Here is a 17,212-nt window from a genome sequence, read left to right as displayed (position 1 = left end):
AGATTGAGTGTGAGAGAAAGTAGACTGAGAGGGATAGAGAGAAAGATGGAGAGATGGAGAGAAAAAAAAGTAGAAGATGGAAGGTGTCTTAATCTTCCTAGTTACAGTTAAATTGAGAGGGACAGAGAAGAGGTTCCTTGGATTTGGCGCAGGTGTCAGTGAAGCACAGGTGCAAGCCAGTTTAATGACCCTATTATGATGTCATAATGGCCCAATGTAAGTCAATGGGAAAATTTAGATTCGTTTTTATTTAATATCTTAAAAAGGATAACGTTTAGAAAAGTGAAAAATACATAGCATAAGTGTCCTTCACAAGACCTACGCGACAAAGTTTGAATGAAGTTTCTACGTTAAGCGGTTCGGGCTGAATTAATCGCAGAAAAAGGTGAGAAGAATAAGAAGAAGAAGCCTAGGAATAACAATACAGGGCATTTCATGCACTGTAATAACTAGAAAATGCATTTCCTGAAGGAAATACCAGTGCATGAAATGCAAAAGTTAGGAAAGGAAGAAGAAAAGAAAGAGGAGTGAAAGAAGGAAAGAAGAGTGGAAGAAGGAAAGAAGAAAGGAAAGAAGAGTGAAGAAAGGAGAGAAGAGAGGATGAAGGAAAGAAGAGTGAAAGAAGAAAAGAAAGAAGAGTGAAGAAAGGAAAGAAGAGTGAAAGAAGGAAATAACAGTTGAAGGAAAGAAGAGTGAAAGAAGGAAAGAAGAAAGGAGAGTGAAGAAAGGAAAGAAAAGTAAAAGAAGGAAAGAAGAGTGGAAGAAGGAAAGACAAAAGGAAAGAAGAGTGGAAGAAGGAAAGAAGAGTGAACAAGAGTGAAAGAGAAAAAGAGAGTGAAAATATTGAAAAATGGAGATAAAAATGGAGTGAAGAAGAGAGATTGAGTGTGAGAGAAAGTAGACTGAGAGGGATAGAGAGAAAGATGGAGAGAAAAAAAAGTAGAGAATGGAAGGTGTCTTAATGTTCCTAGTTACAGTTAAATTGAGAGGGACAGAAGAGGTTCCTTGGATTTGGCGCAGGTGTCAGTGAAGCACAGGTGCAAGCCAGTTTAAAGACCCTATTATGATGTCATAATGGCCCAATGTAAGTCAATGGGAAAATGTTGATTCGTTTTTATTTAATATCTTAAAAAGTATAAAGTTTAGAAAAGTGAAAAATACATAGCATAAGTGTCCTTTACAAGACCTACGTGACAAAGTTTGAATGAAGTTTCTACGTTAAGCGGTTCGGGCTGAATTAATCGCAGAAAAAGGTGAGAAGAATAAGAAGAAGAAGCCTAGGAATAACAATACAGGGCATTTCATGCACTGTAATGATACTTTATATAACTATGCTACAAATTATACAGTACCTACTGAGTTTCACCAAAGTGTTCCAAATTTGCCCCCTTAACTGCAACAGCTAAAATATTAAAATCAAATATTGAAATATTTGCATTACGGAAACAGGATTAAGGTTAAGATCAAGTCTGCACAGAGAAGAAAAATCGACTTCAAAGTTAAAAGTCAAAGTTACAACTATGAAATGACCCTGGGGAACAATATAATTTTGACATTGACTAAGAGGCAAGACATGGGGGAGGTGCTGGGTGGATATGATCCTGATCTTTTGACATGGATGATAAACGCCCCAAAGGACCTTGTGCATTAATAAACTCATTGGGCTTATCCTAAAACACGCTTGGTTCTGTGAGATGCTGTTGAGTTGAAGTGTCTATTTTCATAATGGCTCCCTCAAAATGTATCCTGAGGTATTTGTTGACAAATACCACCACGTTTTGGTATGAAAGTATTTGTGTCAGTACGTCTACACCAAACTATTCATCCATCCAATAGGTATAAGATTGGGTTACTATGTGTCCATGTCACTGTAAGTGCAAAACACATCACTTTCCCCAAAAGGGATGCATTACACTTTTCTTTGGAATGGCTCACAGATTGTACATACCTGTTTTGTTTCAACTCATGGCCAGACTAGTTTCCTCATTAAGCTGCCGAATATTTATATAAGTATATAGACACACACACAGACACATTCCTGAGAAATGGAAAGCAATTCCGATTAATTCTCTCCATCATTTCCAGCAGCTCAAAAATGATCCAACTCTGGTTTCCTTCAAATGACAATACAGGCCATTATGGGAACACATTTCCTGTCTGGGATTTATAAGAGCCCTTATTTCATCACACCCACGAAAACACGCACGTACACACACCTCCCTGACATGTAACTCCCTGATGCCTTCTTCCCTGGCGGAAAGTGAAGTACAGTACCTTGCGTAAGTATTCACCCCCTTGGATGTTTTACCCTTTTATGGCTTTTATAAATCAGTCATGGTCAATATAAGTTGGCTTTTTGGACAAAAAAATTCACAAAATAGCTCTCTTTAATGTCAAAGTGAAAATATATTTCTACACAGTTATGTAAATTACAAATTACAAATATGTAATGAAAATAAGTGATTGCATAAGTATTCACCCCCTTTATCACCCCCTTTATATAGACTGACCTAATTCAACAGAGGTCCAGCCAATTGGTGCTAGAAGTCTCACAATTAGTGATATGGGGATCAGTGTGCAGTAAATGTGTCTCAAGTGATTGTAGTATAACGACACCTGTGTCTGGAAGGTCTATTCACTGGTCAGTATTCAGTAATCAGTATTCCTGGCTACTGTTACACCATGAAGACCACAGATCACCCTAAGAAACTCAGAGAAAAGGTTATTGAAAAGTACAGGTCAGGGGAAGGATACAAAAAAATGTCCAAGGCACTTAACATCCCCTGAAACTCTGTTCAATCCATCATCAAGAAATGGAAGAAATATGGCACATGTGTAAATCTGCCTAGATCAGGCCGTCCTTACAAACTGAGTGACCATGCAAGAAGGAAACTAGTAAGAGAGGCCACCAAGACACCTATGACTACTCTGAAAAAGTTTCAAGCTTCAGCAGCTGGTATGGGAGAGACTCTGCATACCACCACTGTTGCCTTGGTTCTTCACCAATCACAGCTTCATTGAAGAGAGCCACTGTTGAAAAAATGCTCCACTTTGGTCTCATCAAACCACAGAACCTTCTTCCACTTGACCATGGAGACTTCCACATGCCTTTTGGCGAACTGTAGTCGATCCTTTTTTTCAACAGTGGCTCTCTTCCATAAAGCTTAGATTGGTGAAGAACCAAGGCAACAGTGGTGGTATGCAGAGTTTCTCCAATCTCAACTGCTGAAGCTTGAAACTTCTTCAGAGTAGTCATAGGTCTATTGGTGGCCTATCTTACTAGTCTCCTTCTTGAACGGCCCCTCAGTTTGTGAGGACGGCCTGATCTAGGCAGATTTACACATGTGCCACAATCCATCCATTTCTTGATGATGGATTTAACAGAATTCCAGGGGATGTTTAGTGCCTTGGACATTTTTTTGTATCCTTCCCCTGACTTATACTTTTCAACAACCTTTTCTCTGAGTTGCTTAGAGTGATCTTGGGTCTTAATGGTTTAACAATAGCCAGTAATACTGATTACTGAATACTGACCAGTGAATGGACCTTCCAGACACAGGTGTCGTTATACTACAATCACTTGAGACACATTTACTGCACACTGATCCCCATATCACTAATTGTGAGACTTCTAGCACCAATTGGCTGGACCTCTGTTGAATTAGGTGAGTCTATATAAAGGGGGTGATAAAGGGGGTGAATACTTATGCAAGCACTTATTTTCATTACATATTTGTATTTAATTTACATAACTGTGTAGAAATATTTTTTCACTTTGACATTAAAGAGAGCTATTTTGTGATTTTTTTTGTCCAAAAAGCCAACTTATATTGACCATGACTGATTTATAAAAGCCATAAAAGGGTAAAACATCCAAGGGGGTGAATACTTACGCAAGGTACTGTATGTTGTCCGGAGACAAGCAGGTTGTGTCCTATGTCTCACCTTGGACCAGGCACTGAGAGTAGCTCATCACTGTCAACCTCCCCCCTGTTGTAAGTGTGAAGAGGGTTTATGGGTCTACATGTTACTGTTACGATCATTTAATTCCCTCGTCCGGTCCTGTTTACCCTTCACTGAAGCAGTCTTTCTTTTCCAGCCGCAGACGTGGTTCCTACAAGCAACTCCATTGTTTCTTAACTGTCTTACAAGAGAAACCGCTTCTCTTACTAAAACTGCATCGGTTTCTCCACCATATATTCAGAGAAATGTGGTACAAGCCACTCAAAGAACAGAGAAAATGCGACATGAAAAGACCCCTGAATGACAGAAACCATGACCTCCGTGATATAAATACATAAGTATATTAGCTTATGATATATTTTTAATGATACAGAGCACGTAATGAAAAAAAACAAAAAAAAAAAACATATAATTACCAGGTCTTCAGAAGAAGGCAGAGAGAGAGCCAAGAGGCACGGTGACCACAAGGCATTCCGTGAGACTGAACTATGGGCCTTCAAAAGTTCACCACCTTTAAAATACATTAATATAGCGTCTTTAAAATAAGACATATGACCCAAGCTGAATCCCAGGCCTCCCTCAGAAGGTTAGCTGGGCATACAGAGAGGATTGTCTCCCAAGAGGACTGACACGTTATAAAAGGGAAGTAGAGGAGGAGAGGAGAGCGGTCACTTACACGGAGGATTAGGAGGAAAATGCCATTATAAAAATACTTTTGAAGTATCATATGTTTTGAGAGGCAAAAAAAAAAGGACATATACTCTGTAAAAGGGGAAGCTGCCTATATCAGCTTTCAAAAATGTCAATTTGCCTCTGCCTTTTTCAAATGAGCGCGCGCACACACACACAAACACACAAACACACACACTTTCTGTGTAGTGTAGACGGAGTAAGTTCTATAGAGCCTGTTACATTTGTAAACAAGAGAGTCTCTCAGGTTTAGTGCACCCACAGGAGTTCTCGCTGGTGTTTTGAGGTCCGCTGGATTTGGCTTGAGTGGCAAAGGCACTGATGTGTTTTGGCATCAAGAACAATGACAGCAAAAATAAAAATAACAACAACAACAAAACAACAACAAAGCAGCTCCGATATGACGTCAGTCATCAAACAAGGAGTCAAGAGAGCCCCACCATGTAGCGAGTCACATGCAAAGTGTGACACAGTCAGACTTGATGTGCCACCATAATTAAAACTAAATTCAAAATAAAAAACAAGCAAGAGAATAAACAAACAAACACACAGACAGACACTGCCCTGACTGGGCCTCCCTGGGCATGATGGACGACTCAGGAGAGACACTGACGGCCAGGTTGTGACATGCATTCCCACCCTCATCATCATCATCAACAACACTGCTGATCATGACGTTCCCTTCAATCCTGTCCTTACACCGCTAATCCTGCTCTACCCTTCTTCATCACTGTCCCCACAGGTTGAGGCGGTGAGCACGTTGTCTGAGGACACGCGGTGGCTGAGATCACCCCGTCTGGCCCTGGCCTCTCACATGTTGACGGGGTAGCTGTTGGCGGCCGGCGGCTGCTGGGCGTACCACTGCTGGCGCTTCTGGCGGGCCTCCACCTCGGTGAGCAGAGCCTGGCGGTAGGACTCGTAGGACTTGACGATGCGCTCCAGCTCCTTCATGAAGAGCAGCTTCAGCATGCCCTGGTACGTGTCCAGGTCCACCAGCTGGAACAGCTCCCACTTTAGGATGTGGTCGTACCTACACAAACACACACCCACACGTTATCACAGCCCAGCAGAGAAATGTGTTACACATGCACACACCAGTCATGTGATGCAACTAGGGCTGGGCAACGATTCCAATTTTGAATCCGATTAATCGCATGATTTCCCTGATTAATCACGATTAATTGCATTTTTATACGCAAAATCCAATAATCAATTAAAAAGCAGTGTATAGCACACTTTATTTTAAATGTTCTGCTATATGAACAAAATGCCACAACATTTGTTGTGCAAACACTTAACATCAGCAGTAGCAGTTTAATAAAATACATACTTTGTGTAATTCTCAACTTAAACAATGTTATCAAAACAAATACAAAACTAAAGCTTATTGCCACTGCCAGGGCATTAATGTTTAGAGTGTGCTAAAGCACCAAAAAGTTGTGTTGACAATATTACAACTCAATTCCATGTACTTGATAGCTGGTTTCCCTGTAATGTAACTAACCAGCCTGGTAATGACGTTGTTTCTGCCATATCCCTTTTGATTTTGCTTTGTTGGCTGACGTTTGTAGCTCGCTAGTTAATGGCAACTCCCCATGCTAGCTAGCGATAGCTAGCACGTTAAAATTAGTTAGCTTAATTTATCGGGAGCCGGGAGGACAGGGGATATCATTGCACAACAAGCTCAAAATCATATTTTCGATAGTTAATTTTCTTGTCATCCGGATGCGATCTTAATGATGGATCCAGTAGGGTGACAGGCTTGGATAGCCAGCGGCTTAGCTGCTGCTAGCATCATTCAGAGACAACGAACTTCTAGATTTTAGCTAACAGCTGACCGGTTAACGCCCACTGACGTTAACCTTTGCTGGAGGTGATGCACAGGCAATTAATCGCCACATTATTTCGAGAAGTTTAGCTTTCGTGGATGCGTGTTAACTTGAGTGTGGTCAACTTTTCAAGTATATGTCTATGCCCTTCTCCAGGTTTGTTTATCCGCCCATTCTTTTCTTTTTCGGTTGCGCAGCAGTCAGCAGCAGACTTTTTCAAAATAAAAGCCTGTAGGCAACAGACATTTACAATAATAAAATAAATAATTAAACGATATAAAATTGTCAGCGTTAATTAATTGATGAATTAACGCAATAATAACGCGTTAACTTGCCCAGCCCTAGATGCAACAGAATAATTCCTGAAATATGGGGTTACATGTATTCTCAGCAAAACACACAACAAATAAAGCACTTGGGCAGAGACTTTGCTACTGTGTGTGTGTGTGTGTGTGTGTGAGCATACTGACTTGAGTGGGGCTCTGGCGTAGACCTGGAGCCAGTCTGGGATCTCTGCGGTGTGGTAAGGGTTGGCAGGCACCAGGACCGGCTGCACACGATCAGTGGGACGAGGCTGGTACGTCACTGGAGGGGGGAGGGGCGGGGGCTGGTCATAACGAGGGACACTACAGGAGGGAGAGAGAGACAGTCAGAGAGATAGATCGATAGAGAGAGAAAGAATAAATGGTGCGAGGTGTCTATGCAATAGTTAAGTATGAGGTGACAAGAGAGCGACAAGAGTGGTAAGGAAACAAAATAAAAAGGAGAGATGAGAAGTGAAAAATATGACAGTCAAAAAATATATTGTACACCTTTGCCCACCATCAGCCCTACAGTGAGCCCTGTCCCCTACAGTGAGCCCTGTCTCCACCATCAGCCCTACAGTGAGCTTTGTGCCCACCATCAGCCATACAGTGAGCCCTGTCTCCACCATCAGCCCTACAGTGAGCCCTGTCCTCTACAGTGAGCCCTGTCTCCACCATCAGCCCTACAGTGAGCCTTGTGCCCACCATCAGCCCTACAGTGAGCCCTGTCCTCTACAGTGAGCCCTGTCTCCACCATCAGCCCTACAGTGAGCCCTGTCCTCTACAGTGAGCCCTGTCCTCTACAGTGAGCCCTGTCTCCACCATCAGCCCTACAGTGAGCCCTGTCCTCTACAGTGAGCCCTGTCTCCACCATCAGCCCTACAGTGAGCCCTGTCCTCTACAGTGAGCCCTGTCCTCTACAGTGAGCCCTGTCCCCTACAGTGAGCCTTGTGCCCACCATCAGCCATACAGTGAGCCCTATCCTCTACAGTGAGCCCTGTCTCCACCATCAGCCCTACAGTGAGCCCTGTCCTCTACAGTGAGCCCTGTCCTCTACAGTGAGCCCTGTCCCCACCATCAGCAGGGCCACATCTCACCCCCTCCTCACCTGGGGGCACACGGGTGGCGGTACTGGGCACGCTTGTTGACGTGGTCCACGTAGTAGACGCCGAACTCTGCCGATTCCACCTTCTCCCAGCCGGGCGGCAGGCCCTCGCGCTCCAGTGGGTGGCTCCAGTGCGTGGTGTTCGTGTTGTGATCGATGTAGTAGCGCCGGCCGCGGATGGTCCAGTCCACCGTCCAGCCGCCCGGCAGCGGGATCTCGTCGCTGCCACTGGGGGTGGACAGGTTGCCCAGGGACTTGGCCTGCATGCGCCCAATGCCTTAGGGGGATATGAAGGGGTAGAGAGAGGGAGGGATGGAGGGGTACAGAGAGGGAGAGATGGAGGGGTAGAGAGAGGGAGGGATGGAGGGGTAGAGAGAGGGAGGGATGGAGGGGAAGAGAGAGGGAGGGATTGGGGGGTAGAGAGAGGGAGGCATGGCGGGGTAGAGAGAGGGAGGCATGGCGGGGTAGAGAGAGGGAGGGATGGAGGGGAAGAAAGAGGGAGGCATGGAGGATTAGAGAGAGGGAGGCATGGAGGGGTAGAGAGAGGGAGGCATGGAGGGGTAGAGACAGGGAGGCATGGAGGGGTAGAGAGAGGGAGAGATGGAGGGGTAGAGAGAGGGAGGGGTTAAGAGGGGGAGGGATTGAGGGGTAGAGTTTAATGTCTGGATCATACTGTAAATGGGTTTGGACATTTTTTTTTACAAAACTTCTTGTGCTTGGCCATGAGAAGCAATGCTTAGCTCTTTTAACAAAGACACACACACACACACGAACGCACGCACACTCCTGTTTGTACATGAGTAGCAGTGCAATACAAGTTTGAATTTGCATCTGAAGGGACTAAGGGCAAAAGAGAGGAGACGAGCAGAAAAGATAACAGCTAAAATGAGAGGAGGGAGAGAACAAAAGTGGATGAAGAGAAGAATTTTGAGAGAGAGAGAGAGTACTCTCCACAGTCCCTGGAGTGAAGTCTGTTCCTCAGAGACTGCTCCAGTTCTTTAGCTCAGGAATGTTCTCATCCCCCTCACACACACACACACACACACACACAAAACCACACAGGCCAGACCAAGACCTCACACACATACAACACACAAACAAGCCATAACCGAAAGGCATTCCTCTATAGAGGAAGGCTGTACTCTCAGGTCTGCGGCCTCTTGTGCTGGGACTACTACTCTGTTTGTGTATGTATGTGTGTGTGTGTGTGTGTGTGTGTGCGTGCGCTTGTGCATATGTGTGCGCTAGCATACTGACTTCGTTCCTGGAGTCAGTAGCAAAACCCAACCAGTCATGGAGCCAGTACCTCATCTGAAGTCAGAATCTCATCTCATCTCAACTTTCTTTGTCTGTTTGAATTAGATTGTGTGTGTGTGTGTGTGTGTGGCCTATGCCATACAATGGCAGAAAACAATCAAAGCTATCTACAGAAGCTGCACAGAACAATTATAACTTTTGACACACACACAAATCAAAATGAAAGCAGAGTGGAGGAAGGGACCCAAAGTGAGCAAAACATTATGATGATGAAAGCTGAAAGGGAGTGAGTGTGTGTGTGTGTGTGTGTGTGTGTGTGTGTGTGTGTGTGTGTGTGTGTATCCATACAACTCAACGGTTGGTCTAAGGGTCTCTGCTACTGAATAGCTAACAGCAAATTGAAGCCAAGAGCAGATGTGCTGTGACCGTCTCACCTCCACTTCTACAGTCTATGCTTGAATGTCAACTTCTAGACGGCTTCACTAAGCACAACCTGATCAGCTCACCCAGGCGTTCTCACAGAAACACACAAAATGCATTCTGTGTCAGCACCCCTAAACCCACTGTTTGGCCACAATGCTAAATTGAACTTCAAATAGATGAGGACACGTGCATACACAGTGGGAGAGGGAGAGAAGGTGAGCGGGTTGGCAGCAGGACAGCTGAGAAATTCTACATACCACTGACAGGGCATCTACTTGGTGCCAGCTGGCCTGTGCCAGGTTGGCATAAGGCAGAGTGCATGAGAGGGAGAGAGACACCGTTTTGAGGAAGGCAGCACATATCTAACCATAGGCCATTTTCCAAAAAACAAGTCACACACTTATTTTATATTTAGGATACATTATCACTAGCGGTGCACGATTCAGAAAATGTCACGATTCGAATCAATACCGATTTTTAGGCTCACGATTCGATTCAAAATCGATTTTCGATTCAAAAACGAGTCTCGATTCAAAAAAATTGATTCACAGTATGAAAATGTTAGTGCTCTCAAACGATTAAAATATTCAAATCACGATTAATCGCATTTTTGTCATAGTTCACTCAAAATTAATCGCGATTAATCGCAAATGAATTAATCGCAAATTTTATTTTAATGCTCTTATCATGGAAAAGTGGATTGGCTTGCTTTATGCAATGTTTTATTTTATTGAAAAACAACATTGCCAAACAGGGCGGTACAAAATATAGCGTATAGCGCTCACCATCACTCAAACCGTAACGATAGCCTAATACACAGTTTGCGAAGCCAAAAAGAACGTTAATCTTTTTTTTTTATATGAATCGATTTTTGGAATTCTATGAATCGATTCTGAATCGGAAGCACTTGAATCGCGATACAAATGTGAATCGATTTTTTTTGCACACCCCTAATTATCACACACTTATTTTATGTCAAGGCTACATGTGGATGCAAGGAGCCAGATGAAGTTCTAAGCAGGATGAAATCTGGTGTGAGGCAGCAGCACATCCTCAAGGGAGGGAACCTGTGTTGTGTTAGCAGATACTTACAGACCTAGGAGACAACAGAATGGTCTCCATTTTGGGTTAATTTATTGACCTTAACACACACAGGAGCAGGATGTGCTTTCTCCTGTACCGGATCTACCATAACACGACCTGGGGCGTGTGTGTTTTGAAGGGTAGCACAAGAGCTGTTCCGTGTGCTTACAAGTCACCAGTCACCTAATCTGCCAGAATAATAAAGTAAAGTCCACCTAAGTTTACCTATCTGTCTATTAATGTTCTCCGTGTAGTGTAATGTACCACCAAAGCTTTGTCTTTCCTAACCACACAGCAAAACTGAGTAATTAGAGGGAGTAGCTGACTGTACCAGATCAGGAGTGCAGGCACTCACAGTAACTGCTGGTAGTGAAGAAATCGGACTACGTTTGAACCAAGTTTGGGAGTTGCACATGGTTGGATTTCATGACTGAAATGACAGATGACCTTAAAAAATCGACAGCCATATGAATCCAAGTTTACATGGCATCATACTTATATCAAATGATATGATTTTGTAGTTTTGTGTGTCTACTACTGTGTACAATGTTGTGGCAATATTTGTGTGGTCATGTGAGGCTTTACAATGAATAGACAAACACACCCACAAAGTAGAGTATCTGTTGGAGGTTGTGTGTGTATGTGTATGTGTGAGTGCGAGTGTGAGTGTGAGTATGTGTGTGTGTGTGTGTGTGTGTGTGTGTTTGTGCGTGTGCGTGTGCGTGTGTCTCCAGAATGGGACGGCCCATGTGGGAAGAGCGACCACATGCCATCATCAAACTCAACTGTTCTGTGCTTGTGTGTTTGTCTGTGTGTGTTTAGGCAATGAAAGTACAAGTGAAAGAGGATATGGGACATTTCAGTAAAACAAACAAATGTGATCGGTCTAGTTATTGAGCTGATATGGTACCCCGACTATTACTGTGTATGCATGCATGTGTGCGTTATAAATAGTAGCAAACATAAATCGGATTGGGTGGGGAGCAACATGAGAGTAACCCTGCCCTAACCCACGTAGTAATTCAAAGCGTACACACAAACACACACACACACTACTTTGCAAGCATTACATAATCCAAAGGAAGGAATTTTCAGAATTAGTAGTGGATATTTTTAGCATCAGGCCATGGCTGTAGGAGTTGAGTATTTTCCATCAGATAAGTCTGCCACTATTGTGATGCTGCCATGAGTGGGCACTGGTCTTCCGGCTCAAGTGGGCCACTGGGTGTACACATGTCTTCATTCTTCCAAACAAAGAGCGCAGTACAGCAACTACTCGAGACAACATGATTCCTTTGGTAAGCCTATAACTTCAGCTGACAATTATGTATCACTTAAAATTGATGAGAAAAAGGGGAATTAAGCTTTTAAAATAACCAATTAAAGGCACCTTTAATATAATAGCCCTTCAATATTACACTGCTACTGTAATACTGCTATGCAATTAACATGTGCTGAATAGGTGCTACATTAATATTATTGGTTTTCAGATACTGATGCAAATACAAACATAAATACTTAATATCACAATACATTGCTACATACATAGTTGTATCTGGTCAGCTCTAATTCCCCTCTACCATGCAGCTAAATCACTGTTAAACTAACTTGCCCCTGTAGATCTGCACCCCTCCCTTGTGCTGTGACAGCACGGACCACTCTCATCTGACAATAATGAAACCAGCGTCGGAAATTAGCGAGGGCAAAGGGCAAAACTGCCCCTAAGAAATATAGTTTTGCCCCTAAAATTACTAGGAGAGGGGCAAATTGTTGCGTGAAGAACCGAACGTTCTAACTAAAAATATTTGGAGCGCTTCCTAATCAGACCTGTGACTGCGTGAGGAGAAATGAGGATCAGCGCAGTCACCATCTCAGGTTAAGATCAAATTAATTCACACACCCAGCGACTGTCAAAATGTTTAAGTTAGATTGTCCAGGGGTGGAGGATGACGACGACGAGAAAAAGACCAGATTTTTTTTTCAAGGCATGTCGGACTTGTGGACAACGAGTTGCCCAAGTCGTTGTCAGCACAGGCAAATGTTTCTGCTGACTTCTTCAAGGGGAGCGAAAACATATAGAAATCCATGGCCTTTCGTCACCAGGCGCCAAGCAACACGCCATCGCCTACGGTGAATGATAACTAGTGATAATACTTTTAGAAATGATTTAGTTCGGTTAAGCTAGTTAAATGTTAGTTAGCTAACGTTAGCTATCTCTGATTGTGCGTTAGCTACAAAGGCTTGCTTGCAAGCTAGCTTACTAGTCTTATCTGTATTTCCTGTAGGCCTACTATGGTAGGTATAACATGATTAAAGGTAACACAAAAATCCATAAATATAATGTGTTATTATTATTAAAAAAAGAAAGAAAAAAACGATTGTTAATAGTTGAATAATGAAATAACAATGAATAATAATAATAACAACTAATAACCACAAAGAAATAAGAATAAACGTGAATATGATTGTGTAATTTACGTTGTCTGTTTGGTTTTTCTTCAAAAAATCTAAGAAAACACTTTGAATATGTAGACTAATGCCTAATAGTCTTATTATTGCCATTTAATGACAATTGTTCATATACTTTAAAGTAACACTATGCAACAATTTAACACTTTTTGAGGTATGGTTTTATAGGCAACTAGTTTTGGTACCATCCTCTAATTCATTTTGATCGCATATGGACATGTGAAGGACCGATCAAGACCTGTGTCTTTCCCACTAGCCATCAAAGATATGCCCTATGTAGTTCTGTGTAACGGGCTGGAACACCCTGCAAAAATGGAAGAAAAGCTTTCACATGCATGACATGCCAGGTACTGCAAAAATACACCAGTTAGTGTGGTGGCAAGCTTCTATCTGTGTCAGCTGGGCTGTTGGTGGTGGTTACAAGGTTTTTGCATGCCTTTTAGGTAGTTGGCGTACTAGTTTTGGAACAGAATTCCGTATTGCTGCTTTAAGCCTAAATAAGTGTGTTTATTATTTTGAACAAAGGTTAAATGTTTTTCACAAGTTTCTAAAAGTGCCCCCAATTTTTTGTGAAATGCCCCTGGATTTCAGTAAATGGGGGCAAAAATTGCCCCCTAAAAAATATGTAAATTTCCCACCCTGAATGAAACCCTTGGCATAGGTCACAGTGCATAAAGCTCATCAAGATTTGGGGACCTAGATGAGACAGTGCTGCGGGTGCCAGAAGACCAAGAGCAGAACAGGAGGCCAATTTAGACAGTGGAGTCTGATGCCAGCCCTAGAACCAAGTGCTTCACCCTCTCTCCTCCCCGTGCCCACCCTTGGCCTCACCTGCAGGGGGTCTGGTCTGAGCTGGTGGTGGAGTGCGCGGGGGCATCCTGGAGAAGGGATGCTCGCTGGCATGGTGCTCGTAGTAGCGATAGTCGTCATGGAAACGTTCTGGAGGAGGCAGCTGCAGCGGCGGTGGTGGTCGGTGCAGGCCCTGAGGGGCCCTGTAGTAACCAGGGGCCATGGCGGCCGCAGCAGAGGCGGGACCATCTGCGTAATAGAAACGGCCGCCTCCCACGTCCCCACCGCCGTTTTCTGCCTCACCTGTCGGCCCCGGCGACGGCAGGAAGGACTGCTGCGAGCCGCCGTACTCCAGCGGCAGCTCGCTCGGCCCGCGCAGGCCGTATGGCGGCGCAGACACACGCTGGCTGGCCCGGAGTGCCACCTCCTGGGCAGAACGCGGCGGATGCTGCCGCAGGAAGCTTTTGGTGCCGTGCGGCGGGCCGGCCTCGGGCCCTGCTGAGGGGTAGCTGGAGGCAGGAATCGGCTCAGGGAGGGCAACGTCACCACGCCGCGGAATAGTAGGGCCATGCCTGATGAAGGATGGCATAAGATCTTTGTGGGAGGGGGGGAAAGAAAGGGCAATGGAAGTGAGAAGAAAACCAGAACAGATGAGGAAATGTAGAATGCATATATAGTATATAGTAAAAGGATTTCCACGCACCAGTATTTTACATAATCTGAACTGAATGTTACACTTTTACATTACAACTGATCAATGGGTCTAGAAGCCATGCAACACTGCCCCTTCGTAAGACACTGTGACAACAGTATTGGGGGAAAATACCATCTATGAGTACATCTGCAACGTGATGGTTTAAAGAGCAGAATTAGCCTTCAAAAACGCCTGTGTCAAACAGTATAGAAGCAATCAAGTTATTTGCCTGAGTTCCTCTTCACCTCAACCACAAGCTGAAACGCTATAGTCAAACCCACAGTCGTTCACACAAGACAAGAATCAATTAATTTCATTGTGATCTATTCATGTATTTACAGAGAAATGGTGAAATCATCTCAATCCAATGTCATTCACGACACAACACTTGAGGTTGAAGTTAAAGGCTGTGCTGCTCGTTTCCAGATCCTACTTGATCTTGACTACTTTTCATCGCGTATTTTGAACGCTCAAACGTACAACGTTACTCACCGAAAATCTAAGTAACGTTATATTGTGTGCTACAGATAAAAAAATAATACTCCATTTTGTGATTTATGAATACAAAGAAATGCATGCAATGCCAAAGAGTGCACAATTTCTTCCAACTTCATATATTTTCGACAGCTAATTGACAGCATAACCATCCCACTGTACCTGTTCATAAAAGTGACAGTACTAGCGTTCAAGTGAAGGAAGTGCTAGAATTTACGAGTCGCCAAGCTATACACATTCTTGATTTCTAGCTAGTGGATATCATTAATTGTGCATATGCTTGCGATGACTGAAAATGCTGGACAGTGAGCTATCCAAATCCAATGATATATAACGTTTGCTACGTCCCCAAGGCTATCTGCAAGTCCGCAACTGACAACAAAGTTATATATAAGCTTACTTCTAAGAAGTGGTGAGGTCTCCTTCTTCACATACTTCCCGTGGATTTCGGCTGGTTTCGAGGCTTCGTTTTTACTTTTCTTTCTTGAGAGCATAACTCAAAAATAAACGACATCAACGCAGCAATAAAATCGTGAATAATCCATCTGGCAAACATTCACGGCGCTGACATTCGCGACGAAGTAAAAAAAGGACTGTCCTTGGAGTCCGACTTCATTTCACTGCTGAAAACTGATAGACATCAGTGGTTTAATATCTAGCTGTAGTAGCTGGCGACCAACTTTCGCATGGAGACAAAACAAACCCTTACCAACCACACAGCAAAGTTAGGTTGGAAAGCTAGCTAATTAGCAACGCTATGATAGCTAACTAACTTTTTCAGCTAGCAGACTTGCTAACTAGCTAACTTTGCTATATCTTACTGAAGTATACGACAGAATGTGCTTCACCAGTAATCGCTGTAAATATCAAACTAAAAAAACATAAACAGTCACTAGTGTGTCCCCCTTTGTTAATATATTATGGCTGGGGTGGACAGCCCTTGTTCTGACGCCTGGATCCAAGGGCTCTTTTCCGTTGCTGCCTGTTGGGTACTCCCCACGGCTCCATGTCCCTGCCCATTTCTTCCCACTTCACTCACTTCCCAACGGCAGCGTACTTCATTCCACATCGCAAAGGCTTGTGGGTAAGCTCCAGACTTTGTTGCCACAGGTATCTAGAATAATTTGTAATGACGAAAAGACCGCACTGATGCAATGACATAACAAAAGTTCCCTCATCACTTGTGTAACGGACTTTAACCAGCCCGCTACAATGATTATAAATAAAATGTCTGTATGGTAAAGGAACGTGTAGCGGAGTCGTGGGCACAATCTGTCATCAATTTATTCACCTGCAACACAGCAGTAAGGGGCGATTACACACACACGAGGGTAATGCTGGTATCCCTTTAACAGACTTCCAAACAAGGGTAACTAATGAAAAGTTTGTAAGCTACCATATGCTGTCCAGTGTTACATCCATTACAACCTACCAGCTACAACACTAGTAGTAAAACATACAGTGATCGTATAGTGTATTTATGTAAATGATAAAATTGCAACCATAGAAACAAACATAGTACATGACAGATTATAAATGTAAGTATTCACTTCAAATTCAAATATAAGTACACACTCAGGCTCAACATACCTGCAACACAGCAGTAAGGGGCGATTACACACACACGAGGGTAATGCTGGTATCTACACAATAATGAATTAGCCAGTTAGCACCCATTTAATGGCTAGACAAACATTTACATCTAACACGTATTAAACGCCGCTAATTTGCATATTCAACACGATGCAATTACCGGATATGATAGACAACAAGCTAATATCACACAAAAAACACATACCATGGGAAACTTTGAAAAATACATACTACTAATTCATTTTGTTAACGGAGAACTAAAGACACCCAGCTTACCCCTTTAACAGACTTCCAAACAAGGGAAAGTCTTGAGGTGTGTCACACCAATTATCGCCCCATTAGCAACAACACCTGAGCCCAGTAGTGGAACCAACAAAAATATATACATATATGCAGAGATTTGGGGAAGTTCATAAAAAGCACTAAACTTCATTTTTTACATTGTTACACTTGCACCAAAAGTATTCTGTTTTTTTGCTTCGGCCTTTCACAAGGACCTGCTGTGTACATTATGGAA

At 43.2% G+C, this 17,212-nt stretch overlaps 1 protein-coding gene across 1 annotated transcript; it reads right to left on the bottom strand.

Moving 5' to 3' along the window:
- Positions 1-4,339: 4,339 nt before the first annotated feature.
- On the bottom strand, positions 4,340-16,096 carry sav1 (salvador family WW domain containing protein 1). The gene is made up of 5 exons (XM_080850361.1): positions 15,503-16,096; positions 13,956-14,507; positions 7,896-8,169; positions 6,953-7,108; positions 4,340-5,683 (listed from the first exon to the last, which is right to left on the bottom strand). The coding sequence occupies exons 1-5, from the start codon at positions 15,594-15,596 to the stop codon at positions 5,464-5,466; spliced, it is 1,296 nt and encodes a 431-aa protein (XP_080706487.1). The 5' UTR covers positions 15,597-16,096; the 3' UTR covers positions 4,340-5,463.
- Positions 16,097-17,212: the final 1,116 nt, after the last annotated feature.

Source organism: Sprattus sprattus (genome assembly GCF_963457725.1).
Source record: "Sprattus sprattus genome assembly, chromosome: 13".
NCBI lineage: Eukaryota > Metazoa > Chordata > Actinopteri > Clupeiformes > Clupeidae > Sprattus > Sprattus sprattus.
The sequence above is the reverse complement of the archived record's forward strand: the minus strand, read 5'-3'. Positions and strand labels throughout refer to the sequence as shown.